This window comes from Sceloporus occidentalis, unplaced genomic scaffold (assembly GCF_023333645.1).
Source record: "Sceloporus occidentalis isolate IW3139 unplaced genomic scaffold, rSceOcc1.0.p SCAF_2, whole genome shotgun sequence".
NCBI classification, from domain to species: Eukaryota; Metazoa; Chordata; class Lepidosauria; order Squamata; family Phrynosomatidae; genus Sceloporus; species Sceloporus occidentalis.
In genome coordinates, this window is record NW_028316982.1 from 125,087,095 (window position 1) to 125,105,308 (window position 18,214).

The following is an 18,214-nucleotide window of genomic DNA, read 5'->3' on the forward strand; positions in this document are numbered from 1 at the left end:
TCCGGATTCTTAGGATGCATGCATTATTTAAACAGCATACCTCCAAAGAGACTCGAAGCAGCTTTATTTTGGCAGTCTGTAACAGGCCATTGTTTCTTGCAGGCAATATTAAAGAAGCTTATTAACGATTCACATTATAAAACACAGAGGGAAATCTAGGATAATTAGTTTAGAAACAATCCAAGGGAAACAGAAAGTATTTTTATCTATGGGAGATGGGGGGTAGACTTTGTTGTTTAAATTTTGTTTTTTAACAGTATGTTTCTGTGTTGTTTTCTTTCTTGTATGTTTTAACTTTATGTTTTAGAATTTCAATAAGTATCTTTTTTAAAAAATAAATAAATTATAAGTTTAATTACTTTTAAAGATATTTTCCCACCGCTGGTCAGAATATTTTAGAGCTGAAATGTATTAAAAATGCATGCCTAAAGTCCCACTGAGTTCCAATGGCCAACACACCAGCCAAGTATGAAAATGAGTGCAATACCATAAGGGTGTAAGGTTGGTTGTATGAATGCACAAATTGACATGTCTTTGCTGTGGTGGATGAGAAGGAAGTGAATGGTAAGACATGGGCCACATCCTGGTCATGTGTATGAAGGGCAGGATTGCAATTTGTGCTTCATGATTTTTCATTTCTAGAATGTTCTGAATGACATGCTGTACAAATACAGAACCCATATATGTAGTCTATTGAGACCATTAAGAACGCTATCTAACACAAAAAACCCATACAGCCAAAAACATGGGACATTTGTGTGGTTTTTGCAGGATGGAACACCATGTTCACTGGCAAGAGAACCAAAATAATAAAAACAATTTATTATGTCATAATAAAAGCAACTGGCACCTGCATGAGTGGGGAGACAATTTTAAAGGCTCGTATGTCATACTGAAAGCACGTTGAAATTTTGCAGGTAGCTGGTGAACAAAGAAAGGAACAATCATTAGTTTTACTTTGCCATCTTCAACAACTGGTGTGTACAAATCACACCAGCCGAGTGAACAACCTGAAAGAAAAAGACAATTTTGAGAAACATTATAACATACCTGCCACACGCACATACAGACAATAATTCCTCAGTGCCCGTGCTTGCACTGCTGTGTGTCGAGCAAAAAGATAATAAAACAGGAAGCCACTTACTTCTTATGGGACTCCAGGTCACCCATAGATTTGGACTCCACTGCATTGTTGAAGGTCTGTATGTTTTCTGAGGAGTACAGACTTGCTGGGCTATTGTACTGCGCACTGATGACTTTAGGTGAAGTGCTGGTAGCAGTGGTGGCAGTGAATGGCATAGCACTCCTGTTGTGTGCACTTCCTATATGCCTTACTTCCTGCATGCAAGGAAGCAGAGCCAAAATTCAGAAACATTTGACATGCAGGTGGAAAGCGGCAGACAAATGTACGAGGAATATGTGAAAAACACTGCTCGTTTACTTATGAAGTGCGGGGATGCAGGTAGAAGAAGGAAATCTATGGCCAAGACATTCATTATAGTTTCAAAACCAAATCAAAATCAACAGCAGCAGTCAGATTTTCACCCTGAACTTCTCTGGCGCCATGATATACACAAACCTTCTAAAACAAAGAGAAACCAAAGACAACCTTAAGATAACACAATGTTGTGCAAATGTCAGGGGCTGGAGAAGACAACTTACCTGTGTTTTCAAAAAAAATAATTTTGCTAATAATTAATTTTGCTAAAAATGATCCCTCCCCATGCTGTCTAGAGAACATAAGCAAGAATTCTGCCATGGTTTTGGCCAAAGTGGGCTGTTTTAGGTTCAGGAGAAACCTCTTTTTTAAAGAAGGAAATAAATTACAAGTCATATTTCAACACACTATGGCGGGTTACAGACCACCATTTAGGACGCGCTCTGCGCGTCCTAGGGTTAGGAAGGGGCGTGCTAGGGTTAGGAAGGGTTGCCCCTTCCTAACCGGTCCTGTTCCCAACACGCGTGGAGCGCGTCCTAAATGGCAGCGCCCATCCACATGGGCGCTGCCATTTTTATGTCGTGGACGCTGTGCTTCCAGACGTGGCGCAGTGGAAGTGACACCGCAAGTGCGCGCCTTGCGCGCCACTTCCGGAGGCCAAAAAGGAGCGCCATTTTGGTGCTCCTTTTTCGCTGTGGCCAGAAGCCTCGCGGTCTGGCCGCTGGGGCTTCCCGCCGCAGCTAATGGCAGTGGCGGGAGAACGGCCACTTGAGGGCGGTCTGTAACGTGCCTTACTTGTTTTTTAAAGATCTCCTTTCTCCATCCACAGGCTATCCTTTCTCCATCCTTTCTCTTGACTCCATCCACAGGCCAGCACAAAGTGCTGGTCTGTATCCCCCCTAAGTGCCTAACATATCTTTGTTCAAATGGCAATTGCCTATATTAAAATCTTCAGGCAACAACATGTTGACACACTCAGATCCTCCTTCTGTACCAAAGGCTATGCATTAAAAATCAACTAGCCAAGGAACAAATACTCTAGTTTCCCAAATTCCTACAAATACACTGGATTTGCAAGAGGGACATACAGAGCCATTTTGAAAATTTCACTCTTCACTAAACAGTGGCACTAAACTACTTTCTACTCATAAACTGCTTTCTACTCATTTAAGTCAGGGTATTAATTCTAACAAGTGCATGGTGCAATGGTACAGGACATAGGATATTTCAATAAATAGTTATACAGCAACATTACATATGCTGTATAATGTATGAAACTTCAGCTGAATTACTGGAAAACAGGCCTCTTATTAATTATACAACAGATAGCAATAGCAAGTACATTTACTGTATACTTAGCAAGTAAACAGCAAATACAGATACTTTACAGTTAACCAGAAAGTAGCACAAACATTGATTTTGTGATGATTCAATATCATCAAGCACGATGTTACAAACCAAGCATCTAGCCCCATGATGGTGAACCTATGGCACATGTGCCACAGGTGGCACATGACACCATTTCACCAGGCACGGGCCCAGAACAAGGAGGAACAGGCATGCGCATGCCCATTCCTCCTCCTCTCTGCTTTTTCCTGGCCTTAAGCTGTTTCTCTGACACAGCTGGAAGCCAGAAAATGGTACTAGGAAGAAGGAGCCAGAGGCGCCTTCAGCTGCCTATCCGAAAGAGCTGGAGGCTGGAAAAAGGGCTGGAGGAGGAGGAGGGACTGGCGTGTGCCAGTGGCTCCTCCCCAGGGACCTTTGCCAGCCTCCAGCTATCTCCGGAGAGACAGCTGGGGGCACGAAAAGGTCCGAGGGGAAGAGAGACAGGCCTGTGCCCAGTCCTCCTCTTCCCCGCTTGCCTTCCATGCCAATAGGCTCCGGAGAAACAGCTATGGGTCTAAAATGGCACGGTGAATGAAGGAGCGGCCGGCAAACTCCAGAGGGCAGCAACCAGAGCAGCCCGCCTCTGGCTGCCATCCTCCAAAGTCCATTTCCTGGCTTCCAACTGTTTGCTGGCCTCTGAGGGTCCCTAAGGGACAGTCAGGGCCGGCAAACTCCATGGGGAGGAGCCAGAGGCTCCTGCCTCTGGCCCCTACCCTCCAGACAGACGGAGGCCAGGAAAAGGTGGGTGGATGCCCTGCCCCCTGGATGGTGGAAACCCGACCCCTGAAGGACAGAAGCTCCACCCCCAGAGAGCAGAAGCCCCACCCTCAGCACCTGGTAGAACCCAGTGACATAAAAAAATTAGTTGGGGCACGCGGCTCCAAAAAGGTTCGCCATCACTGAAGCCTGATGAACAAGTCCATGGAGCTTCGAAAGCTTGTAACAAGAATATTGTGCATTTCGCCTGGCCAATAAAGGTATCACTGATTGATTTTTGTTTGTATTTGTTCAATGGCCAACACAGATACCCCTGAATGTTTTCTGTCTAGTTTGATGTAAATACTTTGGAGACTTAGAATTACTATCCAAAAGCTAAGCACCCTTTTGTATACCACTTTTGAGTGTCTGAATGTACTTCCCCTACATTAACTTTTAAACTTTACTTCTTAGTAAGTCATCAACACAATTTACATTTCAAATGAATCTGTCAACTGCCAGATAATTGAAAGCAGCTAATCTACAGCACAAATAAGATTTTCCTAAACAGTTGTGGTAAACAGCCAGACCTTTTAATACTCCCATATACAGTATTCAGAATCAAAAAGCGCAGAAATCATGAAATTCGTAAATAAAGGTTAAAAAAGACCACTTTCAAGATTTTAATTCTTCCTCTTGTAAAAAAAAAATGATGAGAAAAATGGCAGCATTTATTGCCTGTGTGCGCACATGCATATGTGCCTTCAAAATGCCTTTTTTTCTTAGGGAAGGAATTCTCAGAGGTGGTTTGGTCACTTCTTTCCTCTGAAATGTAGCCTTCAAGAACTAGTAGTGGCTGATGGTCTCCACTCCAAGTACTAACCAGAGCTGACCCTGCTTAGCTTTCAGGATCAGATGGAATCTGGTTCTTTTTAGGGTACTTGGGCATATACTGACAAAAATAAGTACTTTGAAATGTGAATGATAACAATTCGCTCCTTCTCCCTCCCTGGGTGGGCTATAAAAACAGTCCAAGCAGCTCCCTATCTCTTTCTTCCACATTCCTGAAGCATTTCATATCCATTAAAGCAACATCCAATAGAAACAATGAGTACAGTGGATCCTTGTTATACGCTGAGGTTTGGTTCCAAGATCCCCCGTGTATAACAAAATCTGTGTATGCTCAAGTCCCATTAAATATAATGACATGGTGTCCCTTATAAAAAATGGAAAATCAAGGTTTAATATTTGAAATTTATACTTTTTTGGAACATTTTCAAACCGTGTATGCTTGAATCCGTGTATAACAAATCTGTGTATAAGAAGGACTGACTGTAATATAAAGCCAATGAAGTTCACCAGACATCTCAGAATGGTGGCAGCTAACACTGTTTACTTCCTGCCTCATTGTTCTTGCCAGCTACTGCTTTCTTATCAAATGTCAACTGGCACACCCTGGTTCTATAACTTTCCATGCACACTCTCCCATGGAAACAGATACACAAAACAGCAACAATTACCTCATCCCTACAGGATGTGACACAGCAGACTTTAAAAGGAAAGCTTCAGGAAAGCCAATTCATGCAGTAGCCTGTTTTAAAACAACCATGGCAACAGTTGGGCAAAAACAAATCAAGTCTGGAAGGACAGCAAAAGTAATGCCATTCATTTATTTGCCCTGCACAGGCATGAGATTAGCTAACTGCACTCATGAATAACAGGTATACACTTACACAACACGCATATCACTGTACATAAGATCCAGGACAAAACCAAAACAAACTAGGCCATAGAATCATAGAGCTGGGCAAGAACACAAGGGCCATCCAGTCCAACCCAATGTCATGCAGGAATACACAATCATAGAATCATAGAGTTGGAAGAAACCTCAAGGGCCATCCAGTCCAACCCCCTGCCATGCAGAAAATCTCAAAGCATCCCTGACAGATGGCCATCAAGCCTCTGTTTAAAGACCTCCAGGGAAAGAGAGTCCACTACACTCCGAGCGAGTGTATTCCATTGTCGAACAGCCCTTACTGTCAGGAAGTTCCTCCTAATGTCAACACACTTGACACAATCAAAACACTTCTGACAGATGGCTACCCAGCCCTTGTGTAAAAACTTTCAAAGGAGGAGATTCCACCTCACTCAAAGGCAGCCTGTTCCACTGTTGAATAGCTGTTACCATCAGGACGTTCTTCCTAATATTTAGGTGGAATCTCTTTTCCTATAGTTTGAATCCATGGCTCTGGGTCCTACTCTCTGGAACAGTAGAAAAGAAGCTTGCTCCATCCTCAGTGTGATATTCCTTCAAATACTTAACAGGGCTATCATATCACTCCTTAACCATCTCTTCTCCTGGCCAAACACACCCAGCTCCCTAAGTCTTTCTTCATAACGCATGGTTTCCAGACCTTTCCCCATTCTGGTTGCCCTTCTCTGGACACACTCCAGCTTGTCAATATCCCTCTTGAATTGAAGTGCCCAGAACTGGACACAGTATTCCAGGTGAGGCTTGACCAAATTAGAATAGAGTAGCACTATTACTTCCCTTGAGCTAGACACTACATTTCTATTGATGCCACCTAGAATAGCACTGGCCTTTTTAGCTGCCACATTACACTGCTGACTCGTGTTCAGCTTATGGTCTACTAGGACTCCCTGATCACTTTTGCATGTACTATTGTCAAGTGGGGTGTCACCGATTCTATATCTGACCTTTCATATATTTTTTCTGCCTGTGTAGTACCTTCCATTTCTCCCAGCTGAAATTCACTTTGTTAGTTTTTGCCCAACTCTCCAATTTATTAAATCCATTTTGAATTCTGATCCTGTCCTCCAGGCTATTAGCTACCCCTCCTAATTTGATGTCATCTGCAAATTCCTGATATCAGTACCTAGGCTATATCCGTTCTGTAAGAGACACTACTTAGACAAAGAAAAAAGTTACAGCACAGACTTAATGAAAGAGTAAACATTTTCCTCAGGCTGTTCCATTCCATGAGGCTATAGGACAAAAGTGCTCTGAAATGACTAATTTACATAAGATCCTAGCCACCAATGACTTTTTTGCAGCAAGCCAACACTGGGATCAAGGCTTGATGAAAAACTAAAGAGAGTGGGGTGTTTGTGGTACTGTTTCATACATATATTTGCATATATGCAGTTGGAGATTAGCAAAAGTAGAATCATAGAGTTGGAATAGACCACAAGGGCCATCCAGTCCAACCCCCTGCCATGCAAGAACTCTCAGTCAAAGTAAAACCGATAGATGGCCATCCAACCTCTGTTTAAAGACTTCCAAGGAGGGAGACACCACCACACTCTGAGGGAGTGTGTTCCACTGTTGTAACAATTGAACAAAAAGTGGGTCCTTTTGCGCCATGGAAAGGGCACCCTAGCTGCAGCGGAGGCAACTTTTCGCCATTTCTTTGGAGCAGCACATGTAAACGCTGTACTGAAGATGCAGCGTGACACCACCTGCCGTCTGGTCAGGTGGGCGGTGTGGGGGCAGGTGGTGTGCGCACGCCCTGCCCCCACACCGGCGTATAATGCTGGTCTTTCAAGCCTCAAAATTGGCATCACTACATCTTGTGTAGCCTTCTTTCGCACTGGCATAATACCTTTATATATGAGCATTCCTCCACTACACCAAGAGAATAAACAGTCAGGTAGCCATGCTAAGCAAGCGGTTACTTAATCACATAATGTCTCAAATACTGAAGAACTTGCAGCTGAATCTGTGAAATGCTTGCTACAGAAGATTGCTGACGTGGTTATGTCAGGAGCTATACAGTTCTGACGGTTCTGTGATCTGTGATTACTGTTTCACTCATGCAAGTCTTGACTTGAGGTTGAAACACATGCATATGCGATCCCATTCTTTTACCACTAAAGTTTCTTACTACAGTTTATACATTTGATAGATTAATCATAACAATTTAGCTTGTTTCTTCTGAAACACAAGCCAAAGATAGAATGCCTTTCATTGTACACTTGTGCCTCGATATCCACTGACTGCTCCCCCCCCGGCACTGTGGCTGCCGGGGCCTGTAATCCATGTTGGCTGCATGGGGACTTGCTTTTCCAGCAGTGCTCGGGGCCCAGTGTGTGCATGCCCTGCTCCGCCCCCTCCACTGCAGCCAATGGACGTGCGAAACGTCAAATGGCTGTGGGGGAGGGGGACGGGCATGTACACGCCAGGCCCCAAGCGCTACTAAGAAAGCGAGTCCTCATGTGGCTAGTGTGGATTACAAGCCCCAGCAGCCCTGGTACTGGGGAGAAGAATGAGGGGGGGAGGAGTCTCATTGTCCCTAATGGTAGCCCACCATTGGAAACAATGGGACTTGAATATTTGCAAAATTTTGGATTCTGGGGGGGGGGGCAGGAACAGGAGGGACCACTGTATTCTTTATGGCTCTCTGGAGTCATAAACACCACGGGTAAATCTAAAACAGGTAGGCAATCTGCAAATACATTTAGGTAAATAAAATGATCTGTCAAAGAATGCTGGCTCTATGAGCAAAAAAAACAGTAATTACCAAGAGAGCAGAGTTATACAAACAAAGCAGAAGAGCACTTGGCAAACTTTATACTGATTACTAGTCTGAAATATGCCAAGTTCACATTCTAATTCAAGGCATGCTCCAGCATGCACCTTGTCCCTGCTCCCACCCAATATTCTGGGAATGTTTCTTGATTCAGACTAGAAATAGTATCACAAATATGTTTGCACAAGGATTGAATCTGAATGCCAAATGGAATGCTGCTCTCATACACAACAGTGCTAAGTTTAGCTTCCCTATCGCAACGTCTGTTTTTAAGAACAAGCTGTTTAACATCTATTTTTGGAACTTGTCTTTGGACCCAAAATGTATGGATGCAGTCACACAACCAATTTTTCATCTGACCAAGCTGATATGCACAGGTGTGCTAAACAAGAAGCATGATTCTACATTTAAAATGAAACCTGAGAAGCAGTTAAATAAAAGCAATTTGCAGTGCCTCCACAAGCCACCATATTTGTGAATACAGGGAACCAACTGGTGAAAAGGAACAGGTGGTCATTAATAGTACCTACCTGGGGTTCAGAAGCCAGATTCATCTTGTATGGATTTGTTTTCTCTTCCTCAGTAACCATTGGTGACCAAATTTTTGATTCACTTCTGCAAGAGGAACAGCCAATGGTCATCTTTGGTATTCTCTATATCGGTTTCAATAAATATGTATAGTACTTGTGGCTTGACAATTCCATAAACTTTAATTCCCCAGAATTCAGGGTTTGCCTGGGATGCTCACAGTATGTCAATCTCATCAGTTTGACCTCGTGTATAAACTGAGAGTATGTTTTAGGACCAAAATTATGGATTTTTATATGAACCATAGTCAAGGATAAAACCCAGGATCATGTAACAAAGAATATAAAGGATGAAGCAAAAGAAAATTATTCCAAAGAAAACTTAGAAAATTTTGGTAGGCATAAGTGTTTGTGCTCACCCTAAAGGCTGGATGGGTGTGGATGGAACTATGGTAAATGTTGGCTGTATGTTGTTTGGGGAAAGTAGCCAGGCATGAGTGGGGCTAAGAAAATGCACATATGTCTTGGCACTTCTTTGAAGGGACGCACCAAAGAGTCACCATTACCACCATTTTCCCATGCAGGCATTCAAAAAGGCCAGAAGTGGCACCATGGAAGGGGTTGGTGTATCCTTTAGATTCTTCCAGGATGGATGAAGCCTTTTGCTACTCTACTCAAAGAAGGAGATGATTCCTTTTTTAATAAGAGTTAAAGTTACAGTTCTTACATCCCAAGGATAAGTTGACCCAAGTTTTTATGTAAATTTTTCACTAAAATTTCTAGACTTATACATAAGCATATACATCATCTGCAATTGCTAATACAGTTCTACTTTACATACTGTCATCATCATCACCATGTCTTTAATGCAGTCAACAGACCATTAAAACATCATAGTAAAATATATATTTGAATAAAATCTGAGGACAGGGTTGCTATTAGTTGGGGTCAACTTGAGGGCAGTTAACAACAACAACAGTACATATTACCCATCTAAAACAGAAATTGCATTTAATTAAAAAAATACATTCAATATTTGCACAATCATAGAGAGGTGAGTTATATCAGTCAAATCTAAAAACTTAGTTACTTGCTGAGTAATTGACTTGTTAAAACCTTGGAACGAAATAGTCCAAGCGGCTCACAGGAACAGACTAGAAAAAGCTGTATCTTAGTAATTCCTTAGCCCTTTGTAATAACTACCGTGATGGAGTACAAGCAAGATAGACTCTGCTTTGATGTTATTACAGGTGCAACATCTATGGTTCAATGGTTTTTTTTTTATCTGTCATCTAATAAGTCAGAGACAACAACATTAAACCTTATTTTGATATATTTCCTTAAGAAATTCTGGAGCATGAGATAATTGCATTATAACCTCATAACAATCCTGCAGGGTGGGTTAGGCTACATGGATGGACCAAAAACTAACTGGTCTATCATCACCTAGAAAATGATTGAGTCTCTCATGCCAATCAAATATTGACTGTTCCACCACACTTGTTCTTCCCTAGGTTGGAATAACTTTACATGTAACTTTCTAAAAATAGTCACTCCAGAACTCCATCCTTAAGGAAACATCTAAGGAGAATGTGATATTCTTCTTCTTCTTCTTCATTGCTGCTTAAAATCCATCAAGACACAATGCATGAAAGGGTTGCTATGCATACCCTTGTTCAAGAAAATATAAAAACAATCTTGATCTGAACTTAGACAGAAATTTCACTACCACCTGCTTGTCACTAGTCTGCATCCCTAAACCAGTAATAATAATTGTAATAGTAATTTTCAATCCAAATATTGAAAATCAAGGTTTGATATTTGAAATTTATACTTTTTTTAACATTTTGAAACCGTGGATCCTTGAATCTGTGTATTAAAAAATTGTGTATAAGAAGGGCCGACTGTACACAGCCCTTGTTCTCGTGTGGGAAGTCCAGTGTTGGCACGTCTCATACCAGAACCAGGACATATCAGGGTTAAAATGTATCTGGTGCTATAGATCTTCTAGGAAGATTCAGAGCCCTCTGTTTCCACACCATGGCAGCTGTCTGCACAGGCATCTCATTGGGCCACCCAGCACATCTGCCACCATGGGTTATTCATTCTGACCCCAGAAACAACAGACCCATAGTAGCAGTGGATGTGTTAGGTGGCTCAGAAGGATGCCTGTGCAGACAGCTGTCATGGTGTGGAAACAGAGGCCAAGGTAACCAGGGCAGTTCAGGGCAACTGCAGGGCCAGGATACTCTGGGCTGTTCTGGAGGATTCTAGCCAAGGTAGACAAGGCCTAGGTCTCTTGTGTGAAAGTTCAACTCAGTTCTGGTACTCAAAATAAATTCCTGGTTTCAGGATTCTTTAATTGTACGCATATGCATTCTGCACTAGGCTCTTGCTAGGATGCTAGTAAAAACAAAGCAGACCCCACAAGCCTGACTTAGAGAATGGTATTTATTCAAACTGAAGGTATCCAAATCTGTCAAGACAGTATAACGCAACTAATGTTAAGAAGGAAGGAACGGGCAAAAAGTCTGCTGAATGTAAAAGCATGGTGCTTAAACACTAAGAGAGTGCAATATAACATCCACACCATCCCAGTAAAGTGTTTTGGGGGAGCTGGTCAGTTGTCCCAACTGTTGATTAATTTTATTTCTGGCATGCAAGGCTGCTAAGACAAAAGGAATTCTACTAAGCTAAGAATTAAGAATCCCAGGGTCTTTATTATGGCAGTGGAAGAGGAAAGAATTGTGAGCTCACATCTTCCATTTAAAGATCAGCATTCCAAACTTGCAGGCTAAAGTTAGCTTTCTAAAATATAAAACAGCTGCCTTTCAAAGAGAGCAAAACAGCTGCAGTTCCCAGCAACTTTGCAGGCACTAGTGAGTGCCCAACACCTTAATATTCCAGGTGTCTGAAACACTCTCCACTGAAAAGCAGAAAGAGATGTTTTAGAATTATTTTAGGTCAAATCCATATGACTGATATGGATGTCCTTACTAAAATGACATTCTAATTAGGTCATTGGTATTAAAGGTGCTTTAATTCAAAAGTTCCAAAGAAACCTAACATTTAAGAGACTGTTTTAGTCCTCATTGTGGGCAGGAAATATACAGCAAATAATATCCCTAGCTATTACAGGCTCATGACACAAATATGAACATGCTGATTTATATGTATATATAGAAATCTAGTGCAGTATAATCACTAGTGTGTTGGACAGGGGCATGGGAGGTCCAGATAACGAGCAATTACACTCATTGGGGGACCTTGGGCCAGTCAATTGGAGTGCATCCACACTACACAAATAAAGCAGTTTGACACCACTTTAACTGCCATGAGATATTTAGCCTTACCCATCACAGAGCTCTGGCATCCCACCAAACTGCAAATCCCAGAATACCATAGTATTGAGCCATGTAAGTTAAAGTGATGCCAAACTCTTTTATTTCACCAGTGTTGCAGTAGCTTTGGTCACCCTGACCTACCTCACAGGATTCTTATGAGGACAGACAGGGAAGGAGTGCCAAATATGTCACCTTGAATTCACTGGAGGAAAGGCACGACAGAAATGTAATGAAAATATAACGTTAAATATCATAAATGTAATCAAAGTAAGATAAATAAGGAGTGTATGTAAGCGAATACAGACACCTTTAGAGCTTCCACAGCTCTCCATACACAGAGTAATGGTATATCTCCCACATGAATCAAAACCTCTGCATTCTACTTCTGGAGATTAAACACTGAACATGCCTGCTGAAAGCAAACTATATGACCAGATCACATACACTCTGTTGCCCTTTACATGACAATACACCCTCATTGTTTTTCTTTCTCTAACAATTACTCATAAAAATTTGCTTTTTTTGTTCCTTAACAGCAACTTTGTATGGGTAAATTCCCTTTGTTTCCTCCTTCACCACTGCTTAATGTCCACCAAGGATTTAGCTACATACTCTCTTTTTCAAAACTGTTTTGAACAGGGAAGGGGAACCTTTGTCCCACGGGCCTAACAGGACCCACAAGTAGTCCTGACTGAGCCTACAAAGTGTGCAAAGGATATAACACTGCCCCCAAGCCCTGTTTCTTAAAATGTGTCAACCCCTGGGGACTCTTCACCGCCATCCCTGTTAATTCATACAACAAAAAACAGATAGGAAAGATTCCTTTTAACCTCTAGTCATAGGTGAAGGGAAGGGAAGCTACTGAGATACACTGCCTGAGGATGTATTTGTGCAATCAGCAAGGCAGGTGAAGCTTTCCACATCCAATCATCAGTTCCAAGAACACTTCTAGAAAACCTATCTGGCACTGCACCAGAGGTCTGGCAACATTAGGGAGCATGATCTATGGCTGAAGTCAATGGTATGACTACTGTGTACCTTTAGGCTTTCCAGGTGCCTTTCCTTTTCCACTGGAACTAGTATCCATGCAAACTAGTATCAGGCAAACTGGTTAAAAGCACAGGGAAAGGTGAATGGGGCTTGTGTGTGCTCTTCCCAGCTGCTGCCTCCCTTCTGGGCCTCCCCCCAGAGAAAAATCCTGGGAAGGAGGAGGAGGAAGAGCACATGCACAGAGACAAACTCACAAATACAGTGTGCCCGTGTCATCCACGGGCACATTATACGCTGCTTTCAGCATACGCTGAAAGAAGCAATGGAAGAAACGGCGCCACGTGGTGGAAGGAATAATGGTGCATGTGCCTGTGGCGTGCGCACACTGCCCTGCAAGCATGAGCCCCATTACTTCTAATGGGGCTCAAGCATATGCAGAATTTCTTTTACTTGGTGGGGGGGGGGTGGTGGAACGGATCCCCTGCATAAAAGAAGGGACCACTGTAATCAAATCTGCAAATGTTAAACCCACAAAAATGGAGGACCAACTATACTTACAAGGTGCAGTAAAAATGGATAAGATCAGGCTATAAATCTCCTACCATTAATAATGTACTGTAGGTTGCAGTGATATGCTAGGACTATTCTTAGGACTAAGAACTAGTGAACAGCCTTTCAGTTTACATACAGAACAGAATCTCTGCCACCACTACGTCCAGTTGTTGTTGTTGTTAGTAGCTTGTCTTTCCACTGCTGGATAACTGCAAGCGGCTTTTTTGTTTTGTTTTGTTTCTCTACATATATCTACTTTTTAAAAAGCAAAACTCAGACAATAACTGGTAAGCCCCACATACATACTGAAAAACAACTTCATCAGACATTGTTCAAGTAGCACTGTCTCAGAAGAGACAGAAAATGTACAAGTATAGGCATGATGTGAACAATACTGAAGTACAGTACCTACAGCTACAACAAGATCCACAGGAAAAGTTGGATATAGCAAACTAAACATAATGTTGGCCTGAGACAATCAGGCCAAAAGCGCCATCGTGCCGCCAAAACTAGGGTTCCAGAGCATGTGGCAAATGCACACTCTAGAACCCTAGTACATGTGGGCGGCAGCGTAATGGCGGCCTCCCGTCCAGATGGGGGCCGCCATCTTTACGTAAGCAATGTGCAGCGTCCGCACATAGCTGCACATCACTTACATGACGAGTGCGCCAGTGGTGCACTCATGACATAATCCAGGTGCCAAAAAAAGAACCTGGAAGAACCGGGTCCTTTTTACTCCAGAGGAACGTTACGCATTTTGGCGGTTGTGGCGTCCCTCTGAAGTTAAAACAGGTGCCTGCTGACTGCCATTTTCGGGTGGTCTGTACTATTAATCAAGCAACAGAAAATGGTCCCTTCTCTGTCTTGTGTCAGATACCTGGTCCAGATTATATGTGCAGAACTCTGCAGGAAGTAGTTAACAAAACTCTGCAGAAAATAGTTAGCAAGATCTGGACATGCAGCCTTAAAATTCTATGACAGAATGGGACTGTTGTCTCAAGACATGTAGCAGCAAAATCATCAAGCTAGGGAAGCAATCCCAAGAGCATAAGCAAAAAGCTTAGGATAAATTCTCTGAAATTTCCCATACACTAGGTTTGTGAGAAATACACAGCCAACAGCCATAAATTATAGTTGCACTTCCAGAAGCAGCCAGTCTGCCTGAATATCCATATATAGACAGACACAGAGATATGCATCATGCCAAACTGGGTTGTACAAAACAGACTTTGACCCCAGCCAGGGAATTCTCAGAAGAGTGAGGTAGATGCAGTGAGTCAACAGAATTCCATAGCACTCCTTAAGTATACATATTGTTCTGCTTCAAAGTTCCTTGTACTGAACTTGTTCAAGAAAAGCTGCAAAGCATTGTAAGTTGCCAATCAAGTACATGACTTAGGCTACTGCCACACCACAGAATTAATGCAGTTTGACACCACTTTAACTGTCATGACACCTCCTATGGAATCCTGGGATTTGTAGTTTGTTGTGGCACCAGATTTCTCTGACATAGAAGGCTAAATATCTCACAAAACTACAAACCCCAGAATGCCACAGAATTGAGCCATGGCAGTTAAAATGGTGTCAAGCTCCATCAATTCTGCAGTACACATGCAGCCTAAGTCTCCAGATAAAATACTTCTTTTACAAGAATAGCCTGCATGAGTTAGGGTTTTTTTTAAACTTTCATTCTGTGTCTGTGTTGGATATGGGGGTGGCTAAAGTCACAGCAGGTGGAGGGTTCTTCACAGACTGGAGCAGAGGGGAGCATGCCACTCAGTACCATAAGGGGCCTCAGTGGGCTTCCCTTCCACTACCTTAAAGGCTCATGAGAAGGGGAAGCAAAGGCCATTACAGGACTGCAGGTGGGACAAGAGGGTCCAGAAGGTCAAGGACAAGAGGGTCCAGTAAGGCCAGGACTTCCATTGACCCAAGCCAAGCACAAGTCCCAGAAGAGGGTGATAAAGGATTCCTTACTAGCCATGCAATGCCATGCCATGCCATATATGCCATGCCATCCATGCCTTCTTGCCTGTGAATCTGACCTAGATCTGGGAATTAAATTTTATTCTGACAATAATAATAATAATAATTTTTATTTGTATTTCCCGCTTCTCTGAAGATCGAAGCGGGATTACATCATATTAAAAATACAGTACAATACAAATATAAACTATAAAATACTAACACTGAATTAAACATTCCTATTAGTTCCTTAAAATATATAAGCAACTATTATAGTCCTATGAGGGTCATTGGGAGTGGAGCATTAATTATGGTTTTATATAGAATCAGGTGGATATGCCCACCGGAAGAGATCCGTCTTAAGTGCCTTCTTGAATAACCTCTTTGAGCAAGAATTCAAAGATATACCCATGTTAGTCTGTAGAATCAGTATGTAGAGAGATCTTGCAGCACCTCAGAGACTAACGGAAAGAAAGAAGTTGGCAGCATCAACTTTCCTAGTCTTAAGTTTACTTCCTCAAATGCATCTGAGGATCTGTCTACATACTCTTTGAGCTAGTCACTGATCCATCTCATCATTTGGCCTGAGAGGCCTGTTTGGGTATTCCCTCCCTCTACTTCTCTGGGGCTAAAGACGGTTATGCTGTATGCATAGGCAGGAGCCTTTTAACCACTGTAGCATTGTGCTTCCATTGTTTTGCAACACAAACCACAAAATAAAACACAATAGCAAGTAGGCAACAGAGACGTTTGTGAAGACATCCATATTCACAGTCACAGAATCATAGAGCTGGAAGAGACTACTACGCCATGCTGGCTCTCACTCCACTACATACATTCCTGATATTCCCATAGTGTTAAAAGGTTGTTGTTGTTTTTTAAAAAAGGAAGGAAATTAATACATAGTTGTAAATAAATTTAGATATATCACTAAATTGTATTAGCCTGCCCATTACCAAAAAATCCCTGAATATAAAAGGGAAAAAAATCCTTAAAATTCACATCAAAAATTGGTTAAAACACAATTGGTCAGGGACTGTATGCCCCCCTCCCCCCCACACACACACAGAGCTGTGGGCCTTCAAGTCATTTCCGACTTACTTCACCTATCACGGAGTTTTCTGGACTGAAAGTGTGTGACTCACTCAAGGGTCACCCAGTGGATTTTTTTTGCTAAGTGGGGACAGAACCCTAGTCCAACGCTCATCCACTGCACCACACTGGCTCAAATGTGTATACGGTATGTGCGTGCGCGTATGTGTGTGTACGGGAATTATTTTTATTTTTGGCTTTGTAGTTTTTGGCTAGAAAAGGGTGAGAATCATGCAGTTCTCCAGATGAGATGAAGAAGTTGACAGATATCTGGACTGAGCTTCAGGCCATCAAGAGAGTTTTGAAAAATTGAAGACTGCTGCACAAAATTTTCACCTACCATTTTCTCTGAAGAAAAAAGCACTACTTTTAAAGAATTTACCTATAAAATGGAATGCCGAAAGGTAGCCAAGCACATGATTCCTACATTGAATGTCAGTAGACCATACAAAAAATTCCTTAATTTTGTTAGTGACTGATACCACTTACCTGCACACTGTCAGAGTTATCTCATCTAGGCATGCCTTGATTTTGTTCTGTGCTTCTAGATGAGTCATGCTCTCTGTATTTTCCCCATCAATTGCAATGATAATGTCTCCAATGCATAAATTGGCTATTGCAGCTTTGCTACCAGGGGTTACCTGGAATGAAAGAGAGGCAAAAATGGTCACTGAAACAAACTTGAGATAGTCCCAGTTGCATAATGTTTCCCTTGTTTCATTGGGGAATGTAAAGCTGTAGGAAAGTAACAAGGATTTAGCTCCTGTGAGACTATCTCTGAACATTTCCACTGAATCCATAATCCCCAAATCCACCACTCATGAACTCAGCACCCAGAACAAATAATTCAGTACTGCATCCTAATTTTATCTGAAAAGAAATGTTATTGGTTCTTAATTAACATGGCATGTGGCAATAGTAACAATAACTAATAACTTTCTAAAAGAAAGTATATTATATTTGAGCAAAAGTGTGGCTTATGCTAGTATTCACTCTAGACGTAGGGTGTATCCGCACTGCAGCATGAAAGCTTTAACTACTGTGATTCTATCCTACAGAATCCTGGGATCTGTAGTTTAGTGAGGTATTCAGCCTGATCTGTCAGAACCCTGGTGCCTCACCAAACTACAAGTCCCAGGATTCTATAAAACTGAGTCATAGCAGTTAAAGTAGTGTCAAACTGCTTTAATTCTACAGACTATGGTGGGGTGGACAATTTCCAGGGGCTAGCAGTTGTACGTAGGTCTTTGGAGGGCTGTCACCCCTCACTGCCCTGCTGGGTTTTCTTGAACAACAATGAAGTGAAATGACCTCTATCTTGTCTTTACACAACAGAGGCATTCACTAGTGTTACTTTTGCCTTGCTATGGTAGTTTAATATTATTTAGTATTAAATTCTAAGAGTGACCATGGATGATATTTAAAATAGTCAGGTGAAACAATACTACTAGCAGAAAACATCACAGACCTGGAACAACTACTAAGGAAGATCAAGGAAGAAAATGCAAAAGCAGGCTTACTGCTGAACGTAAAGAAAACAAAAATGACGACCACAGTGAATCTACCTAAATTCTACCTAGACAATGAGGAAATTGAAATAGTTAAAGATTTACCATACCTGTGATCAGACATTGATCAGAATAGAGACTGCAGTCAAGAAATCAGAAGTTTAGG

The 18,214-nt window shown here is 42.0% G+C and overlaps 1 protein-coding gene across 3 annotated transcripts in view; it reads right to left on the reverse strand.

Moving 5' to 3' along the window:
• The window catches only part of LOC149318983 (PDZ and LIM domain protein 1-like), a 37,986-nt gene that overhangs the window by 16,832 nt on the left and 2,940 nt on the right, over positions 1-18,214 (reverse strand). For 2 of the 3 annotated variants that reach the window (XM_089510864.1, XM_089510866.1), the window contains exons 2-4: positions 17,030-17,181; positions 8,601-8,685; positions 1,145-1,338 (exon numbers count right to left, since the gene is read on the reverse strand). In XM_089510864.1, the coding sequence (XP_089366990.1) occupies positions 1,145-1,338; positions 8,601-8,685; positions 17,030-17,181 (431 nt within the window). Of the gene's footprint in view, positions 1-850; positions 922-1,144; positions 1,339-8,600; positions 8,686-17,029; positions 17,182-18,214 lie in introns of all 3 variants that reach the window. The other variant, XM_089510865.1, reaches the window with a different exon arrangement.